The 23459-nt window shown below is 36.6% G+C and overlaps 1 protein-coding gene across 1 annotated transcript in view; it reads right to left on the bottom strand.

Annotated features, from left to right (window-relative positions):
* The window catches only part of ILRUN (inflammation and lipid regulator with UBA-like and NBR1-like domains), a 102139-nt gene extending 78774 nt beyond the window's left edge, over positions 1-23365 (bottom strand). Inside the window, exons 1-4 of the mRNA XM_053706792.1 lie at positions 22524-23365; positions 20351-20505; positions 17512-17709; positions 16976-17265 (exon numbers count right to left, since the gene is read on the bottom strand). Of these exons, the coding sequence (XP_053562767.1) occupies positions 16976-17265; positions 17512-17709; positions 20351-20505; positions 22524-22681 (801 nt within the window). The 5' untranslated portion in view covers positions 22682-23365. The remainder of the gene's footprint in view (positions 1-16975; positions 17266-17511; positions 17710-20350; positions 20506-22523) is intronic.
* Between the last annotated feature and the right edge of the window lie 94 nt (positions 23366-23459).

Here is a 23459-nt window from a genome sequence, read left to right as displayed (position 1 = left end):
TTATCCAATAAATAGATAAAATTAATTAACCACACCTTGTATCAATTATTATTACATTCTAATATTAACACCAAAAATTGATTAGATTAGCTTCAATATTAAAGCCTGCTGGTGCCCGGTGCACAACTAGCAAAAATAGGCATACTGGATTTTTCAGAGACATCCCTGTTAACACCTCTTAAAAGAAATGTTAAATCACACCACTTGATGAATGTGTTTGACATTCATGTTCTTCAATAAAATAAGTAGCTAATTCAGAACAAGAATTAAAGGCTTTAAAAGCATTAAGATGTTTGCAAATGCATCTTGTCAGGGTATCTGTAAATAGCATTGAATAAACTACATATGAATCAAATAAATGTTGGTACTTCAGATCAGCTAATGTCTCCTCTGACATGAATTGTGTGGGCTGTAGCCATAACAGACAAACCCAGCTTCTTCTTGGTTACACATGAGAGAACAAAGGATTTAGATCTGTGTATAGATAAAACCAATGGGCCACTTCAAAGTAAATATAAGCATTATGGAGCTCTTAGATGTGTATGCCCATATATGGGTTTCCAGCCCAAGATGGGTAATAACCCGACTAACCCATGTGGATAGGCAGCCGAAAGGTCTACAATTTGAGATACCTTTCCAGGATGACCAACAATTTAGATGTCTATTATCTCAGTGTTAAATTGTCCCACGCTGAGCTGAATCTACATAGGTGTCTGGGCTCATTATACAGCTAACACATGAGAAGCTGAAAGCCTAAGAATCAAGATGTCAACATGTCTTCACCTATGTATTTTTGAAAACATAGAAGTCTTAAGGATTTGAAGTTTGGACAAATCATATAGTTTTAAAACAATGGATATGAGATTGTCTATTTGTATAACATTAAATATGAATATTTGCTGAATTTAATAAGTAGCTATACAGTCAATTTAAAATGTCCAATTTATTTCAAATTTAATAACCTATTATTTATATTTTTCAGGCATCTAATAAGTACATATATAATTGGTGCTTTAATCATATGTTTTATACACTCCACAAAACTTTATATGGGATAGTAATCCAATATAGATATAATTATATGAACCTACATCTGATTGCTGTATGTGATATTAAGATGATAACTGAGAAAGTAATTGAGTCCATGATGAAGGTATTATAATCCTTTTAAATCGTTTCCTAGAAAATATAATATCTTAAAAATGTGTTTAAAATCATAAGTGGAGTAAATTCATGTTTAATCTTGAAATACTCTGAATAAATTATATTAAATGGATCATATATGGAACATATGACTTATTAATACAAGAAAATATTGTATATTGAATAAAAATATATAAGAACTATATTTAATGTTAGCAATTAAAAAAAAAGGAAACTTTTGTCTTTGTCTGCTGCCCCCGATGGCCTAAATCCAGTATTACAGCCACAAGGCATTTGGCTGTTGAAAATTAAATTTCCCAGTAGCCAATCAGATTAAAGAGCGTATCCAAATCTATCGAATTAAGACATGGGGAGGAGTTTTGTCTCAGACAAAATCTCCCTGCACAGAGAGAAAAAGATCTTGGCTGAAATTTTTTTTCTTGATGACTGTTTGCAATCCTGCTTGTTGCCATTTTTGCTTATAGAGAGACCAGTGTGCGAACACAGTTTTCTGTAAGACAAATACTTTGGGACACTCTTTGTGGAAAAGAGACTATCAAGATTAATTCTCTTACAAATGTGCATAATTCCCCTAGAACATATGACGACAGACATATTTGGATATTAACTGAATTCTCAAACTGGCGATCTGGTAAAGTATAAGAAACTGTTAAATATATATAATATTTAAATCAAAGGCATTCTAAGGCTAAAGTTAGATTACAGCTGGTAAATTTAAAGAGCATACTTTGTATTTTAAGCTTGTGTTCATAGTCCTGTGTAGTTTAAAACTGGTCATATTTAGTGCTAAGTAATTTATATTTGCAACTATATATTTTAGAATTTGCCTTATTGTAACTAAATATTTATTTCAGCTCAGACAAATTGGCAGAGAAATTGGCTGTTAAAGTATCTCGTTATATTGTTTAACTAGGCACTGTTAAAGTGAGCAGTCCATATTCTGGTATTTTACTGTGATATTTTAATGCAATTCATTGTGAATAAGGTAAATTGTAAAGATATATTTTTATAATCTTTGTAAAGAATATAACAGCATAAGTATCATTGGCTTCTAAAAATATAATTCAATGTGTTTAATAAATTATAACTAATCTCAAGAATTTAGGAATACAATATTGATTTTAATTGTTTCGTATATGCATTTTAATTGGAGGTTATTTTAAAGAATAATTATTAAATAAATTGTTTTAAAACCCTGCTATATACCGACATTATTTAGAGGCACTGCAGTAGAGATTATTAAATTTATCACATTGATATAATATATTTGTAGTAAATAGAGATTTAAAAAAATAATAATAAATATATATATATATATATATATATATATATATATATATATATATATTAAAATTCATTTTTTGAAAAATTGATTACATTTTTTTATTCATATTTCAAAATTAAAATTAATATTTAATATTTTTTAATAATTTTTTTTTCTCGTTGGTAAAAATTGTATTAGCGTTTTAATTTAACCAAATACTGAGCCAAAATAATAATGTCTGTTACTAAAAGTGAATCAAATGAATCTATACATAGTATTGAAATATGTTCCACAAAAATGCCCCTCACTCAGGGCGATATCCTATTTATCCCTATGCAAGTGCATGACCTTGGGAAAACCAAGTATGCCAAATTGAGCCTAAAACAGGAAGCTAGCTATATAAGCAAAGGCTTATTAGAGCAGATAGCTGGACCTAAAGTGAATAAATATCTTTCTCCCCAAGATCTCTTGGTCCATGACCTGGATGACAAATGTGAAAGCTGTAACATCACAGCTAAATGCTTATTATCTATCTCCATAGGTTATAAATCAACGAAGCACCCGTTTTTAAGTTTTAAATAATCTCCATAATCAAATATATATTGGCAACGCTCTCTTACACAGATATGCCATACAAATAGATTTGATTAACTCTTGCCTCAGGAGCAGGTTAAAGGGGGACCCTGAAGTATTTCAGGATGAAAATGCCGCCCTGAAATCAAACTAGCAATTGCCAAATGATGTGAATATGCAGGTGTCTAATGAGGTTGTAATCCCTGCTGGGGCAGATAAATTCCTCTTATCCTTACAGGTAAAAAGGTCAGAAATTAAACTTCTGAAACACTAATTTGCCTCTCCCATAGAATGCAAAATCTGGGTATAACAACAATACTCCCATACTCCTATGGTAAATATTGGAACTATTTCAATACATGTTATTGTGCATAACATGACCCCACAGGATATCACCTTATCCAAGGGAACTACCATAGGATATGCGCTGGAATCAAGTTATTACACTTTTGGATTCCAGAATAATGTAATTGGGTTAATACCTGAAGAATACTAAACTGAAGAACAATTAATAGAACAATCCTTTGCATCTATGCCAGAGGGACTATTTACAATTCAGTCTATTTATCCCTTCAGCTCAGACAAAGGCATCGGTAAAATTGAAGAAGCCTCTATAGTATTTGATCAGCCGATCAAAGATCAAGAATACCCCAATACCCAGAGTCATGGGGGCAATGTAAATAATAATCAAGGGGATCTTACCTCTAGATTGGAATAAGCCAATGAGATAGGACAGCCTGAAATCTTTCTTGGATTTCACCAAATGATCGAAGAGCAAATCTCCTTAGCTAATGGCTGTTCCAGTGATGATAAACGCCGACAGCTGCGAGAACTCCTGATGGAGTACATGGATATTTTTGCTAGGGATTCTTATGACTGTGGGACTACAGACTTGCACAAAGCAAGAATCCAAACAGAACCCAATGCATCACCTGTATTGTTTAACAAAGGCAGACTTCATTTAGCCACATATGATTCTCTTGCAGAAATCATAAGGAACCTGGAAGGTGCATAGCTCTTATAACAATCCTATTCTAGGTGTTCTTAAGCCCAATGGACAATGGCATTTGTGTGCTGACTTAAGGCAGCTAAACAAACAAGTGTACATGTCTGGCTTGCCTGTGCCATATATTGATCAGTGCCAATCACAGATGCAGGGATCCAAAATATTCACTACCATTGACTGTGCACAGGGATATTGGACCATAAAAGGTACATGAGGAGGACCAGTATAAGCTGGCATTCTCGTTCCAAAAGGTCCAATATGCATTCCAGAGACTCCCGTTTGGATACATAAATTCTGGACATGAATGTTCTGTATTCATGCATAAGGCTATGCCAGATGCACTGGAAAGGGGGACCTTATCTTATGTTGATGATGTTTTAATCAAAAGCACAGACTTTGAAAAACACATCGCAAAGCTTAAACACGTCCTCAGCCAACTTAAAAGGGCAGGTGTCAAATTATCCCTACAAAAAGCTCAATGGTGCCGCACTAGTGTAAACTTCTTGGGACATGAAGTTACTTCTGAAGGGTTAAATCCTAAGAAGAAAAAGCTATAATAAATTCTAAGAACCCAACTAACTTAAATGAACTGAGATCATTCCTGGGTATGACTAATTATTCTTGCAAATCTATTGATAATTATGCATAATTAGCTAAACCACTGCTACATCTTCTAAAGAAGGATGTGAAATGGAACTGGAGTGAGGCTCAAGAGACAGCCATAAAGGAGCTGTAGAGAAAACTCACTCAAGCACCTTGCTTAGTGTACCCTGAAGGTGGTAAACCTTTCTACTTAGAAACAGGTTACACAAATATAAGCATGAGTGCTGTTTTATACCAAAAGCATGATAATTTAAGCAAAGTCATTGCTTATGCGAGCAAAACTCTATCCCGACCCCAGTAGAAACAAAATTTAGCGATTGCGAAAAAGCCCTCTTATTGACTGTATGGGCTCTACAAAATTTCCGCAGCTATATACAGGGTGAAAAAATTATTGTAGAAATGGCCCACAAGCCTTTTCTATATCTGCAACGTTAGAGAATAAGAGATGGGAATTTGTCTAATAGCCGCATGACAGCTTGGACTCTTTCCTTACAAGGCTGGCCTTTAGAAATTCGCTACAAGCAAAATAAAAAGAATCCAGTCGCACAGGGGCTTGCTGAGCTCCACGATTGTACTGCTAAGGGATCATGGGGAAGAGTTATCAGAAGATGATTTCCTGGAGGAACAATTGCTTTCCCCATATAAAATATACGAGGACCACTGTCAAACATTACCTTGGATATATGTTGATGTTTGTTCTGACCATGCCACTATTGATAATGAGCGCAGATTAGTCGCTGGCATTGGTATAACTTGGGCGAATGGACTCCAAAATATTTCTGTAGGTTTCAACATTGGACCAAGATCCAGTCAAATTGCAGAACTCACTGCTGTTCTAAAGACCATTGAAATGGCTATTGAACAAGATATTCATGAATTTGTGATCATTACTGACTATTTACGTGCGTGACAGTTTTGTTGAATACCTGCCAACTTGGAAAAGAAATGGCATGCAGAAAACTAACAACAAAGCAGTCAAACATGGCAAGTTGTTCTGCGAGATTGATAATCTAGTGGCGTCCAATGATTTAACCATACACTGGAAAAAGACCAAGGGTCATTCCAGGGTTCTAGGTCCTGATAAGAAAGGCGGATTCATTAGCCAAACAAGGAGCCATAACTGGAGAACTCCTTAATATTGACCACTTAATGGGTGCAATTCAGGTAGAAGCCATTACCACAAACCAGGCTAAACAACAGTGAGCCTAACCTGGTACAATGGAGTCAGGATTCTCCTAGTAAGGACCGGATCACTAGTCAAAAGGAAGAACCCATTGTAAGCATCTTCTATAAACACATAGAAGATCCTGAAAGCAACCCCTTCTCAAAAGAGGACGGTATTGGCAAGGAAGATCTCAGAATCTTAATGAAATCCAAATCACAATTCAAGTTAGAGGATGGTTTGTTAATTAGAAACCCCAAAAACTGGCATCCAGCAATGGGTGGTACCCACCAAGTTCAGAGGTCTCATGCTTCAACATGCCCATGATGCTCCCACCTCTGGCCATTGTGGTGCCAAATTAACGTATGAAATATTGCATGACTACGCCTTCTGGCTGCATATGTTGAAGAATGTTCAAACCTACTGTCAAGGTTGTTTAATCTGTCCACAGTTCCAACCCACCGCGCCAACGCATAGAGCTCCATTGCAGAAAAGGGGGGTGGTAATGCCATGGTCAGATATACAAATTGATTTTATTGGTCCCGTAACAAGGTCATCAAGAGGTAACAAATACATGTTGACAGTGACATGCCTGTTCACTAAATGGGTAGAGTGCATCAGTGCACCTAAAAATAGTGCTGAAAAATGTGCAGCATTGCTCATCAACCACGTGTTTTCCAGATTTGGTTTACCCCAGCGAATCGAATCCGATCGGGTAACCCACTTCACTAGCGAAGTGATGACCAAAATGTGGAAAATATTAGGGGTCAAAAGCTGCCTCAAGTGGTGGTGTAGAGCGTTACAACCAGTCCATTGTGAAAATCCTCAAAAAGTTTGTGAGTGAAACGGGTAAAGACTGGGATGTAAAATTAATGTAAAAGTAGTGGTACTAAGATGTCACCTTTTTAATTGATGACTGGTATAAACAATGGTTCTACCTCAACATCTACTGTACCGTAAATCAGACCAGAACTTGATAAATGCTGCCAATACGCATCAATATGTGGAGAACCTAAGAAAGCACCTGCAATATGCCTTTGCTCAAAGGAACATAGAAAAGTATGCAACTGCTGCTAAAACCTATTATGATCTCAAAACATCCAAAAAGGAATATGAAATAAATGGTAAAGTTTATCTTTATAACTTTGGAAGAGATTAGGTTAAGGAGAAGAAATTCCTTCCGTCATGGAAGGGCCCTTTTGTCATTACTAACATAATTTCTCCAGTTGCCTAAAAAATTAGGATAACTAAAAATGATACTTTTATGGATAAATGGGTCCATATTAATCAGTTGCGAGTGTGCCATCCTAGATCCCAACTACAAGTCATAGAGGGAGAATGAAGTATCATATCCCCAAATTCACTAAAGACATATTGTAGTTTAAAGATGCTTAACTAATGAGCATGAGGACTCAAAAATATGGACTCTCTTCATAGAAGACTGTCTATAATGCATCGGTCAATACACTCACCAAGTACCACTGACTTTAAGTCAATTCAAATACGTGTCCTACATCTATTTAAAATTGGAAGGGGGAATTATGTCAGGGTATCTGTAAATAGCATTGAATAAACTACATATGTATCAAATAAATTTTGGTACTTCAGATCAGCTAATGTCTCCTCTGACATGAATTGTGTAGGCTGTAGCCATAACAGACAAATCCCCCTTCTTCTTGGTTACACAGGAGAGAACAAAGGATTTAGACCTGTGTATAGATAAAACCAATGGGCCACTTCAAAGTAAATATTAGCATTATGGAGCCTGATATGTGTATGCCCATATATGGGTGTCCTGCCCAAGATGTGTAATAAACTGACTAACCCCTGTGGATAGGCAGCCGAAAGGTCCATTGATGAAGGTATTATAATCCTTTTAAATAGTTTCCTAGAAAATATTATTTTAAACGCAATTTTAAGATATTATAAGTGGAGTATATTCATGTTTAATCTTGAAATATTCAGAATAAATTATATTAAATGGACCATATATGAAACATATGACTTATTAAAGTGAAGGTCAATTTTCATCAATGAGTGCCCGGTTTTTAAAAATACTTTTTAAAACAGGGGCACTTTCATTGATGAAAATTAACATTGCACTGGATTTTAAGAAATACTTACCTTTTTCTCCTGCAAAACCGGATCGCCGATCTCAGCCTCAGTTCCTCTGTAGTGACGTCAGAAATGACAAAAACCGGCTTCCTCCAATCATGGATTGCACCCCAGAGCGTCCAGCTCGTGATGCCTGGCTGTGATTGGAGGAAGCCAGTTTCGTCATTGCTGTTGTCTACAGCAGGAAGAAGAAGGAGGGAGATCGTCGATCCGGCTTTGCAGAAGTAAAAGGTAAGTATTTCTTAAAATCCAGTGCAATGTTAATTTTCATCAATGAAAGTGCCCCTGATTTTAAAAGTATTTTTAAAAACCGGGCACTCATTGATGAAAATTGACCTTCACTTTAATACTAAAAAATATAGTATATTGAATAAAAATATATAAGAACTGTATTTATTGTTAGCAATTTAAAAATGAAACCGTTTTGTCTTTATCTGCTTTCCCCAATGGCCTAAATCCAGTATTACAGGCATTTGGCTGTTGAAAATGAAATTTCCCAGTAGCCAATCAGAGAAATGAGCGTATCCAAATCTATCAAATGATTAAGACATGGGGAGGAGTTTTGTCTCAGACAGACAGAGAGAAAAAGATAATTTTCTTGTTAACTGTTTGCAATCCTGCTTGTTGCCATTTTTGCTTATAGAGAGACCAGTGTGCAAAGACAGTTTTCTTTAAGACAAATACATTGGGACACTCTTTGTGGATAAGAGACTATCAAGATTAATTCTCTTACAAATATGCATAAGTCCCCTAGAACGATAGACATATTAGAATATTAACTGAATTCTCAAACTGGCGATCTAGTAAAGTATAAGAAACTGTTAAATATATATTTAAATCAAAGGCATTCTAAGGCTATAGTTAGATTACAGCTGGTAAATTTAAAGAGCATACTTTTGTATTTTAAGCTTGTGTTCATAGTCCTGTGTAGTTTAAAACTAGTCATATTTAGTGCTAAGTAATTTATATGCAACTATATATTTTAGAATTTGCCTTATTGTAGCTAAATAAGATTTATTTCAGCTCAGATAAATTAGCAGAGAAATGGGCTGTTAAAGTATTTTGTTATATTGTTTAACTAGGCACTGTTAAAGTTAGCGGTCCATATGCTGGTATTTTACTGTGATATTTTAATGCGATTCAGTGTGAATAAGGTAAATTGTAAAAAAGGTATATTTTTATGATCTTTGTAAAGAATATAACAGCATAAGCGTGTATCATTTGATTCATAATCTGATTTCTATCAATATAATTCAATGTGTTTATAAATTATAACTAATATCAAGAAATTAGGAATAAAATATTGATTTTAATTGGAGGTTATTTTAAAGAATTATTAAATAAATTGTATTATAACCCTGCTATATACTGACAATCTTTAGGTATGACCCACATATTGTTAGTTACCTGTATATTGCATATGCTGCTCTACAGGTGGTACATGACTTTAGCGAGTAACAGCAGTTTGAAAGGTTGTGGTGATTGAAGCATGATCACATGCTTTACACTTACGTCCCCCACATCCATAATGACCCTTGCAAAAAAGTCGTGTTATTAGTTAGATGTTTCCAAAATCACACTTTGAGTCAAAATATTTTCCAAAGTACTATTTCTACGGAAAAACAAAAAGTAAGACGACATCAAAGAAGTCATCTCCTAAAACATCAGGAAGATGTTTTTAGATCAACTTACATACTTCACTGTATTGTTGACTACATGTTGTAATAAACTGTAAATGACCTCCTGGAATCACCCACAATTATGTTTTTCACCCAACAAGATGTCTATCAAAATCCTTTAGCGCTTCAAAAGACCCTTTCAATGATGAAAACAGGATACTCTTGGTGTAATAATCTAGCCTTTAAACCCTCAATTTCTTCACAAAAATGATCCCGATTGGAGCAGATCTGTTTCAAACTAATTAATTGTCCTTTCGCAATTCCATATCTGGAATGTTTGGGGTGTAAACTGCTAGCATGTAACAGCGAGTGTGCAAGGGAGCATGCATCTGGCATGTGCAGGCACAGTCATGTTATTTCCCAGTTTAACCCCTTCGCTACCGGGAATTTCATAGAAAAACTTGCCCAAAATACAGGAAACTAGTTAGCATTTTTGCCTATTTACCTATCAAAACTCTCTCTCACCCTCAAAGACAACCCAAGGTATTGATCTATGCCCATTTTCGTATATATGTTTCATGCTGCCATAGTTAACGTTTCACAAACTTTAGGTTTCTCACTGAAATTATTACAAATCTTATTTTAAATATAAAATGTAGACTGCTGATTTTATAATTATTTGTGTCCATTTTTCACGTTTCATATAGAGTGTATAACTTTAAAACAAAAAAAAAGTCCAATTTACTTTTATTAATTATTTACTTTTTTTCTTTGGTATCAGTTGAAGGCAGGTAGGTAGGCTTAGGAGCTTGACCATGTATGGAGCACTTTGGCAACATTGCTTTTATGTGTTATACATTGTGCAAGCACTGCTGCCATCTAGTGCTAAAAAATGTTCTTGCAGAAAATGCTCCCATATAGTTCTAAAGACACATGCAAACAACCTACCTAGGTATTATCTTCAACAAAGAATACCATGAGTACAAAGTAAATATAACAAAACTAAATTGGAAACTTTATATATGTACGCTCAATCTAAATCATGGAAAAAATGTGGGGTTTCATGTCCCTTAAAAGGGACAGTAAAGTCAAAATTAAAATGGTTGGATAGAGCATAAGATTTCAAACAGCTTTCCAATTTATTTTTATTATCAATTTTTCTCAGTTCTCTTGGTATAGTTTATTAAACAGTAATCCTAGGTGAGCTTTGGAGCGTGCACATTTCTTTAGCCATCTGGCAGCAGTATCTGCAACACTGTTGAAAACACTACACCAATAGAATTTTAAAGACGCATGCACATTCATTTGCTCCTAGTAGCTTACCTAGGTTTACTCTTCAACAAAGGATACCAAGAGGAAAAAGCAACTTTGACAACAGAAGTAAAATTGGAAACTTGTTTAAAGTTGCTTAAAACAAAAGCAATCTTCCAGAATGAAGGAGTGTGCAAGGTAGACTGGCAACAATCCAAGCTTATCATAAGGCAATTAAAAGTTCATGTTTATTGAAAGCAAATTTAACCTACGTCACCTACACTCCTCTGACCAATGTCCAGCAACTTGTAAGTTTTAAAATTGCTTTCAATAAACATGAACTTTTAATTGCCTTATGATATTAAGCTTGGATTGTTGCCAGTCTACCTTGCACGCTCCTTCATTCTGGAAGATTGCTTTTGTTTTATGTGATAATATACACACCGGAGACTTTTTCAGGGCAGTATTGATACGGCTGGCGAAACAACGGCAGCTTTCCAGAAGGTGCGGAATTACCATATCTGATGTGTACTTGTATAATTCTTATGGTTTAAAATGGCATGCTCTGAATTGTAAACATTTAATCTTTACTGTCTCTTTAATTCTAAGGTTGTTATTTAAAAGGTCTAGTCAATATTAAAGGGACACTGAAACCAAATGTTTTCTTTAGCGATTCAGATGGAGCATGCAATTTTAAGCAACTTTCTAATTTACTCCTATTAGAAAATGTTCTTCATTCTCTTGGTATCTGTATTTGAAAAGCAAGAATGTAAGTTTAGATGCCGGTCCATTTTTGGTGAACAACCTGGGTTATTCTTGCTGATTGGTGGATAAATTCATCCACCAATAAACAAGTGCTGTCCAGGGTTCTGGACTTTCTTTTTCAAGTAAAGATAGCAAGAGAATGAAGAACATTTGATAATAGGAGTAAATTAGAAAGTTGCTTAAAATTGCATGCTTTATCTGAATCATAAAAGAAAAAATTTGGGTTCAGTGTCCCTTTAAACGTTCATGATTCAGATAGGGAATGCAATTTTAAAAGAACTTTCCAACTAACTTTTATCATCAAATTTGCTTTGTTCTCTTGGTATGCTTTGTTGAAAGCTAAACCTAGGTAGGCTCATATGCCAATTTTTAAAACCTTGAAGGCCACCCCTTATTTCAATGCGTTTGTCAGTGTTTCACAGCTAGAGTGTGTAAGTTCATGTGTGCCATACAGATAACATTGTGACAACGTCTGTGGATTTACAAGTGAGAGGGCATCGATTGGCTTAATGCAAGTCTGTCCAAAGAAATGAAAAAAAGGGGGCAGTCTGCAAAGGCTTAGATACAAGGTAATCACAGAGGGAAAAAATATATTAATATAACTGTGTTGGTTATGCAAAACTGGGGAATGGGTAATAAAGGGATTATCTATCTTTTTAAACAACAATAATTCTGGAGTAGACTGTCCCTTTAACTCATAATTCAAGCCCTCCATGTTAATTACAGAGTCATAAACCAGGAAGGGGAATTTGAAGAAAACCCATATTAGGTCTCTTTGCCGCAAATAATAAACAGTGTGTGATTTGATCATATTTTTAAACACCCTCCGATAATGGTACAGTAAAAGTAAAACTCATGATTTAGAGTTGCTTTTTTGAAAATCATACCTAAGAATGGTCAAGAGCAGCACTGCATTACTGGGAGCTAGTTGCTGATTGGTGGATGCAGATATATGCCTCTTGTTATTAGCTCAGCCACTATGTTTAGCTAGCTCCCAGCAGTGCATTGCTGCTCTTTAAAAAAAAAAAAAAAAAAAAAAAAAAAAAGGACACAAAAAGAGTCAAGTAAAATTGGATAATACAAGTAAATTGTAAGGTTGTTTAAAATAGTATATTCTATCTGTATCATTAACCCCTTGAGTGCTGACGGCTCTGAGCCATCACAGAGTTTCCCACTATGGTGCTAATGAGAGCAATCGCTAGCACTCTCCCACCTTGAGGGAGATCTGGGGGCTCCCACCGCTCTAACCCCGGCGATCGGGACTGCATAGTGACAGGCATCACCGGGGCTTCACGTTTTGCGTGGTAACGTCACGCGCAATGACGTAACCGTGCAACTTTATTAACAATTGACAATACAAAGTATAGGGAAAGGGGGCATGCTGCTTAGAAGCCTGTATCTCAGGCATCTAAGCAGCTACAGACCCCCAAGACCCAGAGTTGGAAAGGTAACCGCCTAAGCTTTCCAATGGTGCAAGTCTTGGTATCTGAAAAATATATAAAAATATATAAAAATAAAAAAAAATTAAAAAAATAAAAAAAAAACTTCAATCACCTTAGCACCCAGGTGGGAAAGTGCTTAGCACTCAAAGGGTTTAAGAAAAAAAAATTGAGTTTAGTGTCCTTGGGAAAGTCTCTTAAAGGGCCAGTAAACACAGATTTTCATATAAAATGTTTAGTTATGCTGACTTCTCAATCTAACCCTGCTACATGGCTGTCCCTAAATGGCTTTTTCAGATAACAACTGCCAAACAATGCATTCTATACTAAAACCCAGATTGGCATCTCCAAATAAGAGAAAATGGTAATTGGAGTTTAGCTATTAATAAATAATGATGTTACTTTGTTTTAAAAACGTTAAGACCTGGCTGATATGTTATGCTATAGCAGCACAACAGAAATGTCTTGTAATTACAAGGCGTTTACTGTTCCTTTAAAATCCTCATGCTCTATCTGAATCATAAAAGTTTAATTTTGACTTTAAAGGAATGTTAAAGGGACATTATAAATCATTGATAAAATTATGTACAGGTGGCCCTCGGTTTACGCCAGTTCAATTTGCGCCATTTCAGAATAACAACCTTTTTTTCCAGTCATGTGCACTAATTAAAATAGCCAGTAGGTGGAGCTGTCCGCTTGTTTTGCAGTAAAGTTATGCAACTTAACAGGTCTGAAATTGATATGTGTACACAGAGCAGACATTAGCTATCGAACATCCACTTCCCTATTATCTTCCTGTCCAGCTGCTTGAGGTGAGGGTCAGTAACTGCCTATTAATCACTGCAGATTGAAATGAATAGAATAGGTGCAGACCCAATATTATCTAACATGCTAACAATGCAGAGAACGGATTGCAGAAAAATGCAAGTAAAAAACGTTTTTGTTCATTAAACTTAGTTTGATGATGATGCAGTCTGTTGTGTAATTATTTAATTAGGTGCTGTTAGCAAATGTTTTTGCTCATTAAACATAGTTTGATGATACAATCTAAATTATTAGGTTTATAATGATGTTTAGGATTTAAAGTCTTCATTTCAAAGCTTTAAAAATAATGTATTAGGTGTTACTTATGATGACAATTTTGAGAGGGGCCTGGAACCTAACTCCCTCGCTTCCCATTGACTTACATTATAAACTGGGTTTCAGTTTACAACCTTTCCTCCTGGAACCTAACCCCGGTGTAAACTGAGGGCTACCTGTATTCAGAGCAAATAGCCTGAGAATAATATATGCACATGTATTTTTTAAAATTAGTTTTTAAATATTGAAAAAAAATAAGGTTAACATTGTAATGTCAATAAAGTAATGGGCGCCGCCATATATTGCAACTTAGATTTCTTTTTCTGCTAAGGCCAATTAGAGACAGTTACAAATGGCTTACTAGTCTGTGCAACCAATAAATCTGTGGATTACAGCTATGTCTGCACTTTTAACAAGAACAATTTTCAGATTTTAAAATGTTCAATAAAATTTACATCAATGTCCATATCCGAGCATTTTTTTATGGAAGGGGGTGGGGGGGGGGGGGAGTGGTAGTCACTCAACTCAAGTTCAACGGATTTCATCTCACGTGTAACTTGTCAGCTCCACTTCTACCTACAACTCGCGAGTCACTAATTGTCATTTCCCTTTATTATACAGATCCCCTCTGTAATGTGAATAAGGTTTTTGCCATGCAGGGGGGCTGGCTGCATAGTTTAATTTAGTCACTCAAGATTGGTTTATTTAGCCTTGCAGGGGGCTGGTGAGACTGAGGACCCAGCATAGTGTCGAAATCTGCAACCCGAAGGAATTTGTGACCGTTACGCCACCACATTCCTGACCGCACACGTGACTGGTTGACCACCAATCACTTGCTACAGTCAGCTCCTTCCAGATTTAGACACTACACCGTGAGGGGTCGCAGAATCAGATGGAACAGCTGAGCCTGTCTGATTTTGCAGCCTTCACTGAAGCGCAGCTGCTCCAAAGCTTACCATGCCTTCATACATTTATTAGCAGTCCGAAACCGATACTACTAATATGGAAATGCCTATGAAAGTTAAAAATACATTGAAACTTTGACGAGCGACTGCTCTATTTCATTCTTTCATCATTATATCATGCTGCTGTTTAGATTTCTTAAAACTTACCTTTTATCTGTATGTTTTCCACGGATGAATTCAGTTAAAATAAAACGCTAACATCTTGCATCATTTATGAAAACATACAGATAACAGGTAAATTTTAAAAAACATAAACAGCAGCATGAAAGTAAAAATATAATGGAGAAAGAATGAAATGGAGCAGCCGCTTGTCAAATTTCAACGTATTTTTAAATTTCATAGGCATTTCCATATTAGTAGTATCTGTTTCAGACTGCGGCGCTTCAGTGAAGGCTGCAAAATCAGACAGGCTCAGCTGTTCCGTCTGATTCTGCGACCCCTCACGGTGTAGTGTCGAAATCTGGAAGGAGGTGTCTGTAGCAGGTGATTGGTGGTTAACCAGTCATGTGTGCGGTCAGGAATGTGGAGACGTAACGGTCACAAATTCTGTCGTGTCGCAGATTTCGACACTACACCGGCAGTACAATTGTTAGTTTTAGATAAGATTCATGCAGCTCCGTGTCAGGATGAGACAGTGGGACATTCCTTCACCGTAGCTGCTGTGCTCCTCCTGTCAAGAAGAAATACTGCTTTGCTATGTTTGTGTAGATCATTCAGGAGACTGCTCAGTTCCCCACGCACTGACACATAATGAAATAAGGGGCATGTCTTTAAACACACTGCAATCTGAAAGACTTTAGCGCGACAAAAAGTTTGTATCCTCACAGGGGGTGTTGAAGGGCAGCCAGCAGCACAGATGTTAGTCACTAAAGATTTTTAAATACATTCTGAAGAAATCTTTAGTGACCAACATCTTTTTTTCAGCATGTATGCATTGCAGAGCTTTTCTGTCACAACACAGCACTATTATTATTATTAAAACCTACTGCGCATGTGGATGGGTACACGCTCAGCAGCTAATGAATATGCAGAAGCTCATTATAGCGCAATATGTGATTGGTGAAACAGTTTTGCTGACACGCCTACCTTTTATGAAGAATTGCTTGGTGCATACGTCACAGCAGTTAAATAAGAAACTTTGGGGTAATATTTCTTAAAAATTATAAAATATATATATTTTTTTAAATTACTACATTATGCTTATTTAACTTTAAATTGTAAAACAAAAGATTTTCATGACTAAAGTTTTGAAAAGTTTACTGATCTTTTAAAGGTGAATGTAGTAGCGAGCACTACATTCCCCACAATACCCTGCGCGGGCCCGTGTACACGGGCTTTAACACTAGTAATTAAATAAAATGCCAAAAGGAGTTCTGGCTTCTATTTATTTTTGCTAGACAGTTACCCAATGAAATATATGTTTGTATTATTATAAACTTATTCTGCAAAGACAGGTATATGCTAATACATTAAAGATTTCATAGGAAGAGATTATTTTTTTCTAGCTTGTGTGCCCGACTTCACTTATAACACTACTTTTTTGTTAAGATAATGACCATGGCAAAAAAAAAAAAGGTCTTGCAATTGCAAGGTGTTGACTGACCATTTAAACATAAATTCTAATACAAATTCTTCATCAGGCTCTTCCCTGTGTCTCTATCCCTGATAAAAAAACAACCCCTTTAATTGGAGCAGCGGGAACAAGTTTTACCATATTTAACCCTCTAAGTTCCAGTTCAAATTTCTTTTTACAGACAAACTGGTTGTATCTTTGTCAAATCAATGGCCCTTCCCAAATATACTCAGCATTTCCATTGTTTTGCTTGTTACTACTTCCACCCCCAACAGTCATAGTCTCCCTCTATATTTTTCTTTCATCCATGGCATATTATGCAGCCAAACAAAAAAAGTACTGGTATATTTTCACCCCAGACTTAGCTGGCAAGTTCTTGCTTTACTCCATACTCACCTCTCTATATGTAGCTACAGACCGACTGGCCGGGTGATCAGATGTACATATATTTACAGAGGTCTGAGACAGTCCATTCTGATCACATTCAGGGGGGTCTGTCACGGTTTCCCAGCTCCCTGTATCTTCCCTATCAGGGGACCGGCTCTTCTGAGGAGATGCAAAGGGGTTATAATCGCACCCTAGTTTGCGGTGAGGCTGAGTGTTAAATTCTGTCTCGAAGGAAGAAAGCTGTTGAGTAACCCCTAAAAGGCCTCCGGCCTCCACACTGAGGATCACCCAGATAACATCTAAAGGAAATAAAGGGAAAAAAAATAAATCAGGGTATCAGAGCAAGATAAATGGAACAAGAAAAAAAGCAAAAGGAGTGGAGATAAAAAATATATATATATATATATATATATATACACACACACATACATACACGCGTACAGCGTTTATCCCATATATAGATTCAGCTTTTCGTGTTAGATTGTGCCTGAACACACAGGTTATGTTACAGAAGAAAATTGAGATGGTAGTTTTAGAATTCTCACCTCCAAAGTACATGCCAGTAGCAGTACACATCCTCCATTGGCCCTGGTACATGCCAGCCTGGCTTGGGCTGCACATTTGCACACTAACATCGGTCATCTCCTGGGCATCCAGTGAGCGCACTAATACCATGTTTACATGCCCAAACTGATCACCTCCGACGTACCTCAAGCATACTCCTGGAGGCCAAGCCTCTGACCCTAGGAGGAGAGGAAGCAGAAGCTTAAAGAACCACTAAAGCATGTTATTTTAAACAACTTTCCAATTTATTTCCATTATCAAATTGTGCACATTCTTTTTATATTCAAACTTTGAGGCACCAGCTCCTACTGAGCATGTACAAGAGTTCAGTGTATACATAATGTATATGCATGTTGTGATTGGCTGATGACTGTCACATGATACAGAGGGTTAGGAACTGTTCTACTGCTCATTTGAAATTCAGATTAAGTGCTATTGCATTGTCTCGTTATTGTGCATTTGTTGATTAGGCAATTCTACTATATTTAATGGCCCTTTAAGGAGGGATAAAACAACCAGGTCTTCTATTGTTGTCACTTTATGTACAATAACAAAAGTTGTCATCTTGTAACATCCAGCAATATTTAAGATGGAGTTTAATTTATCAGTTGTAATGAGGATACGCTTTAACTTATTTTTTTAATGTAACGCTAAAATTCAAATACCCCGCGCTCCAGCCCACTTCAAAAAGGTATTTTTTTAAAAAAAAAAAACAAAGATTTAAACTGTTCTCCAATTGGCACTCGAGCCATACGGCACTCACCACCTTTTTTTTTTGTAGCTATATGTATATACGCACACACACATACAATATGATTTTGTAAATTTATTCTGAGGGAACAAATATGAAAGTATTAAAATTGATATAAAAGCTACCGTTAGGTTGCATATATAAGCTGCATTATGTCATGTAAACAACAATATCATGTAATTTAGGCATAATATATATATATATTCTAGCTAAAATTAGCCAATTGTTTTCAATGTTAATTGCACAAATTATCATTAAACAATGCAATCAATGTGTGCTCTCTCAGCGTTTGCAAACTATGAGAATAAAGCTGCCTTCAGTGCTTGCTCCCTTTAACCCCTTTGTGCTGGCATTAGAGTGTTAACATCATAACAAAGTTCTGATGTAAACAATTGCTGTAAAAATGAAATCACATGATCATTGATGCGATCACGTGATTTCAAGGCTGGGATCGGATCATGGGGTCTAGATATGATGCTAGGTCTGCCCCCCAGTCCAATTCTTGCTCGAGTCAAATGGGGAAGGCTGCAGGACGCCATATAAGGAAGGATGTTCCATTAAAGCCCAGCACTGTTAGGATGGCATGAAATGTACTAATGGCATGAAGGGGTTAAGAGACCGTTTTCTGTAAAAGTGGTTTTCCCTTAATGCGTTAATGATTTTCTATATCAGATGCAGAGTTTAAAATGTATGGGAAATTAATCCTTTAGGTATTTTTGTACCTAAAATATCTGTCTCACCCACAAGCCAATAAAATTGGCCAAGTTTGCAGGAAGAGCGGAGCAAATTAGCTTTTCTCTGTTTGTTTACTCAAAATCCTCATTTTCTCTCTCACTGTGAGACCAATACTTAGGATCCAATGTTCTAAAGCTCTTTGCTCTGGCAAGATTACAAAAGAAGTAATGTCAGTACTGCAAGGTCCCTCAAAAAAAATTAACAAAACATGTTTGAGCTTCAGAGCTATTTATCTAGCTATACAGGTTTCTGCGTGTGAAGGAGACACACACTTTGCTATATAATGCTAAAAAAAAAAAGCCCCCAAAGACGGATGAGATGACGGAGAGATATTGTTAATCAGGCCCTCAGAGAGAAGGATGGAAAATAAACATTTTGGTACCTCTCCGTCCAAACCATTACTGGGAGTGTGCCCCCCCCCCCATTTTTTTTGTTTACATAGCCTTTCTAGAACCACTACTATAGTAATGAAAATGTCAGTATAGGTTGAGATACAAGAGGCAAAATCAGCTTTTCAAATGAAGAAAAAAAATATAAGGGTGGAAGAGTTGACTATTTTACTCCAGCTGGCAAAATAGATGATTGTTTACACAACTATGTAATTCACAGAAGCTCACTTTTATGGGTCAGAAAAAGTGTTGGAGGCAATTATACCAAAGGGGTTATCAAGCACTGTCAAGATGGCATTTTTAAAGGTAAATGCTATTGCTTTTACATATGCTGTCAATAGCTTATATATATGTTTATTGGTTGTAGACGCTTATTTTGCATTAAAGGGACATAATACTCATATGCTAAATCACTTGAAACTAATGGCAGTATAACTGTAAAAAGCTGACAGGAAAATATCACCTGAGCATCTCTATGTAAAAAAGGAAGATAATTTACCTCATAATTTCCTCAGCTCAGCAGAGTAAATTCTGTGTAAAAGTTATAATTCACCTGCTGCCCAGCTGCAGGTAAGAAAAAAAAAATAATTAAAAAATGAACAGCAGCCAATCAGCATCAACAGTGCTGAGGTCATGAACTCTTTTACTGTGATCTCATGAGATTTCATAGTAAACTTCCTTAAACTGAATAGGAAAATAAGATGAGTGTGCACGAAAGCTCACTCCCTTAGCTGTCCCGGGACAGACATACTGGTTTGCTGCTTAGAAGTCCTTTACAATGGGATGTGGCTACTGAGGAACTTTTGAGGTAAAATATCTTTCTTTTTTACATAGAGATGTTCAGGTGATATTTCCTAGTCAGCTTTTTAGAGCTATGCTGCATCACTTTCAAGTGTTTAAACATTTGGGTATCATGGCCCTTTAAATATAGCATTTTTCACTAACCTGTGTTTTGGATCCTCCATGTCTTTGTGAACTGGGTGTCTGGTGGTACAGATTCCCCCTCACCAATTGTCACATCTTCAACAAATGACATACAAGGAACTGTGACACTTGGACTCTCAAAGTCATAATATGCACCTATAGCAGCCTGGAGATTCCTGTGGGAAAACATAATTAGTGAAAGTTAATAGTTTGAAAAATAAATAAAGTTAATGTTTACCAGGTAAGTGTGCATACAAGTATAAAAAGCAACGGTCTATATGTATCTGGGAGTGACAGAAGGCTATGATAAAAAAAAAATCCATTAGAAAGCAATATGGGGGAATTAAAGGGATATATAGTTGCAAAAAGAAAAAAAGTTATGTGTTCATTTGATCAATGCACTATAATCATTTTATTATTGCACAAGTATAAGTTTACACTCGGCAAAGGGATTGAACACATAGTTAAAGTCAGCTCCAGATCAGCAATGCACAAGTGGAACCCAGATGAACATATTTGGTGTGCCAATGGCAAGAGGCATATGTGTGTAGCCTCTAATCACCAGCTATCTTCCAGTAGTGCATTGCTACTACTTAGGATAAGACATATACTTTTTAATAAAGGATACCAAGAGAACAAAAGTACATTTTATAATGGAAGTGAATTTAAAAAGTCTGAAAATTGCATGCTCATTCTAAATCATGAAAAGTTGCATTTGAAACTGTCCTCTCCTTTTAATCTGACCCCCATGCATAATCTATATGAAATAGAGGGTTTGGGAGAGTACTGTTGTACAAAACATGGCAGCAAATGCCAAAATTGTCGAAAGAAGGAAACAAGGAAGACAAAGAAAATGAAAGTAAACAGAGGCAAGGGAGGAGCTGATGTGACACAGCAAAAACCAAAACAGATACAAAACGGCACCAGTTTCTGTCTGCCTCAAAGCGCTTTAAAGGGACATGAGACCCCAAATTTGACTTTCATGATTCAGATATAGAGAATACATTTGTAAACAACTTTCCAGATTATTTCTATTTTCAATTGTGCTTAAAGGGACACTGGACCCAATTTTTTTCTTTTGTGATTTAGACAGAGCATGAAATTTTAAGGAACTTTCTAATTTACTCCTATTATCAAAATTTCTTTATTCTCTTGGTATCTTTATTTGAAATGCAAGAATGTAAGTTTAGATGCCGTCCCATTTTTGGTTAACAACCTGGGTTGTCCTTGCTGATTGGTGGATAAATTCATCCACCAATAAAAAAGTGCTGTCCAAAAAAGCTTAGATGCCTTCTTTTTCAAATAAAGATAGCAAGAGAACAAAGACAAAATGATAATAGGAGTAAATTAGAAAGTTGCTTAAAATTGCATGCTCTATCTGAATCACGAAAGAAAAAAATGTGGGTTCAGAGTCCCTTTAATTATTTTTATATCCTTTCTTCAAGGAGCAAAAATGATCTACTGGGAGCTAACTGAACACATTGGTAAGTCAATGATAAGAGGCATATATGTGCAGTAACCAATCAGCAGTTAGCCCCAGCTCCTGAGCCTACCTGGGTATGCTTTTCAACAAAGGATACAAAATAAAGGAAAACAATAAAAACTAAATGCGGAATAAAGCAGCCGCTCGTGGTATTCGGCTCTTTTAGGAGCCGGATATATCCTTGAGAAAGTGCAACACACTAAGATCTGTGCAAATTCAGATTATAGTGTGTTGAACTTTCACAAGAATAAATCCAGCTCCGAAAAGAACTGAATGTCACGAGCGGCCACCTTCTTTTGCATTCAGATCCTAATGAAGGATCTGAACGCACATCCCTATTTAAAATGGTATACTCTATCTAAATCTCGATAGAAACATTTGAGATTTCATGTCCCTTTAAATATTATTCTACAGTGAAACAAATTCAGACACCTGACTGCAGCGATGAGCTTTAATTACCCAAATCCTTAATTTATAAGGGTGGAAAGCTATTTCGGATAAATGTAAAATTGCATTGTTTACATAAACCTCAAGACAAAGTTAAATTTATACGCCAAGGCAAATCTTGTTTGTATGTTTCGTAGAAGACATAATACCTTTATGACTCAATGCTTCAGTTTTCTGATGTTGCATTACAAACTGTAACAAATCTCCCAGTTACCTTACAACTTCCATCCCACTGCAGACCCCAATCCAAAAAAAACTATTTACCAGTTAGTCATATCCAAAAAGAAAGCGCAGCCAGCAGGATTGAGCTGGAAACCAAGAAGCCTCTGGAACTCAGAGATCAGGACATCCTTATCTGTGGTTCCCAAACAGCTGAACTTCTGCATGAGCTCTGGGTCAAGATCCACATCCATCCCCTCCATGGCAGCTTTAACTTAGATCACTAATAGACAGACACCTCAAAATCTAAATTAAGTAACCTCCAACCTGGATCTTTTGATTTAAGTGTTATGGCCCCAGTTTGAGCAGGTGTGTTTTTCTTGATGAAGACTCATTTAAAGCTCAAAATGTAACCGAAATAGTCACAGGCCTGGGTACGCAGGCACGTTGAATTTTGACAGGTGAGACAGGTCTTTAGGACTGGGTGCTGACAGACACCGATTTTGATTACATTAATCTGTCCTCTTCACAGATCAGTTAATTTTTCAGAGGCCCCCGACCAGTTTTAACCTCTGACCCACCTGGCTCCTCTAAACAACTCCCTCCCACCTCCCCTAAATATGACCTTTGACCCCTGTAGTCTGATGACCTCTGACCCCAGAAACGCTTCAGGTTTCCTACGTCCAGAGTTTTCCTCTCGCCAAGCCACCACTCTCAACGGGCCCGATCACCGGGCCCGTTACTCCAGGCCCCGGTCTCCGGCTCTGCAGTAGGCCGCTCGGGGCCTCCCCGCTTCCTGAGCACCGCACTGCGTCATTGCGTCACCAGGAAAAATACGAAAAGCAAGCGCCAGGCCCCGCCCGTAGCAACAGTCTAACTTGCACCCTCACCCAAAATGGTCATATACGTTGCCGGTAGATACCGTGCCGTTATTAAATCTGGCAGCACACCTAGCTATAAGTATATGGTAGCTTTCTATACAAATATACTTAACGACGCATGTAAAAGAAACCGTCTTGCCAACATTAAAGATGGACGTAT

The sequence above is a fragment of the Bombina bombina genome, chromosome 3, assembly GCF_027579735.1.
Source record: "Bombina bombina isolate aBomBom1 chromosome 3, aBomBom1.pri, whole genome shotgun sequence".
Taxonomy (NCBI): Eukaryota; Metazoa; Chordata; class Amphibia; order Anura; family Bombinatoridae; genus Bombina; species Bombina bombina.
The sequence above is the reverse complement of the archived record's forward strand: the minus strand, read 5'-3'. Positions and strand labels throughout refer to the sequence as shown.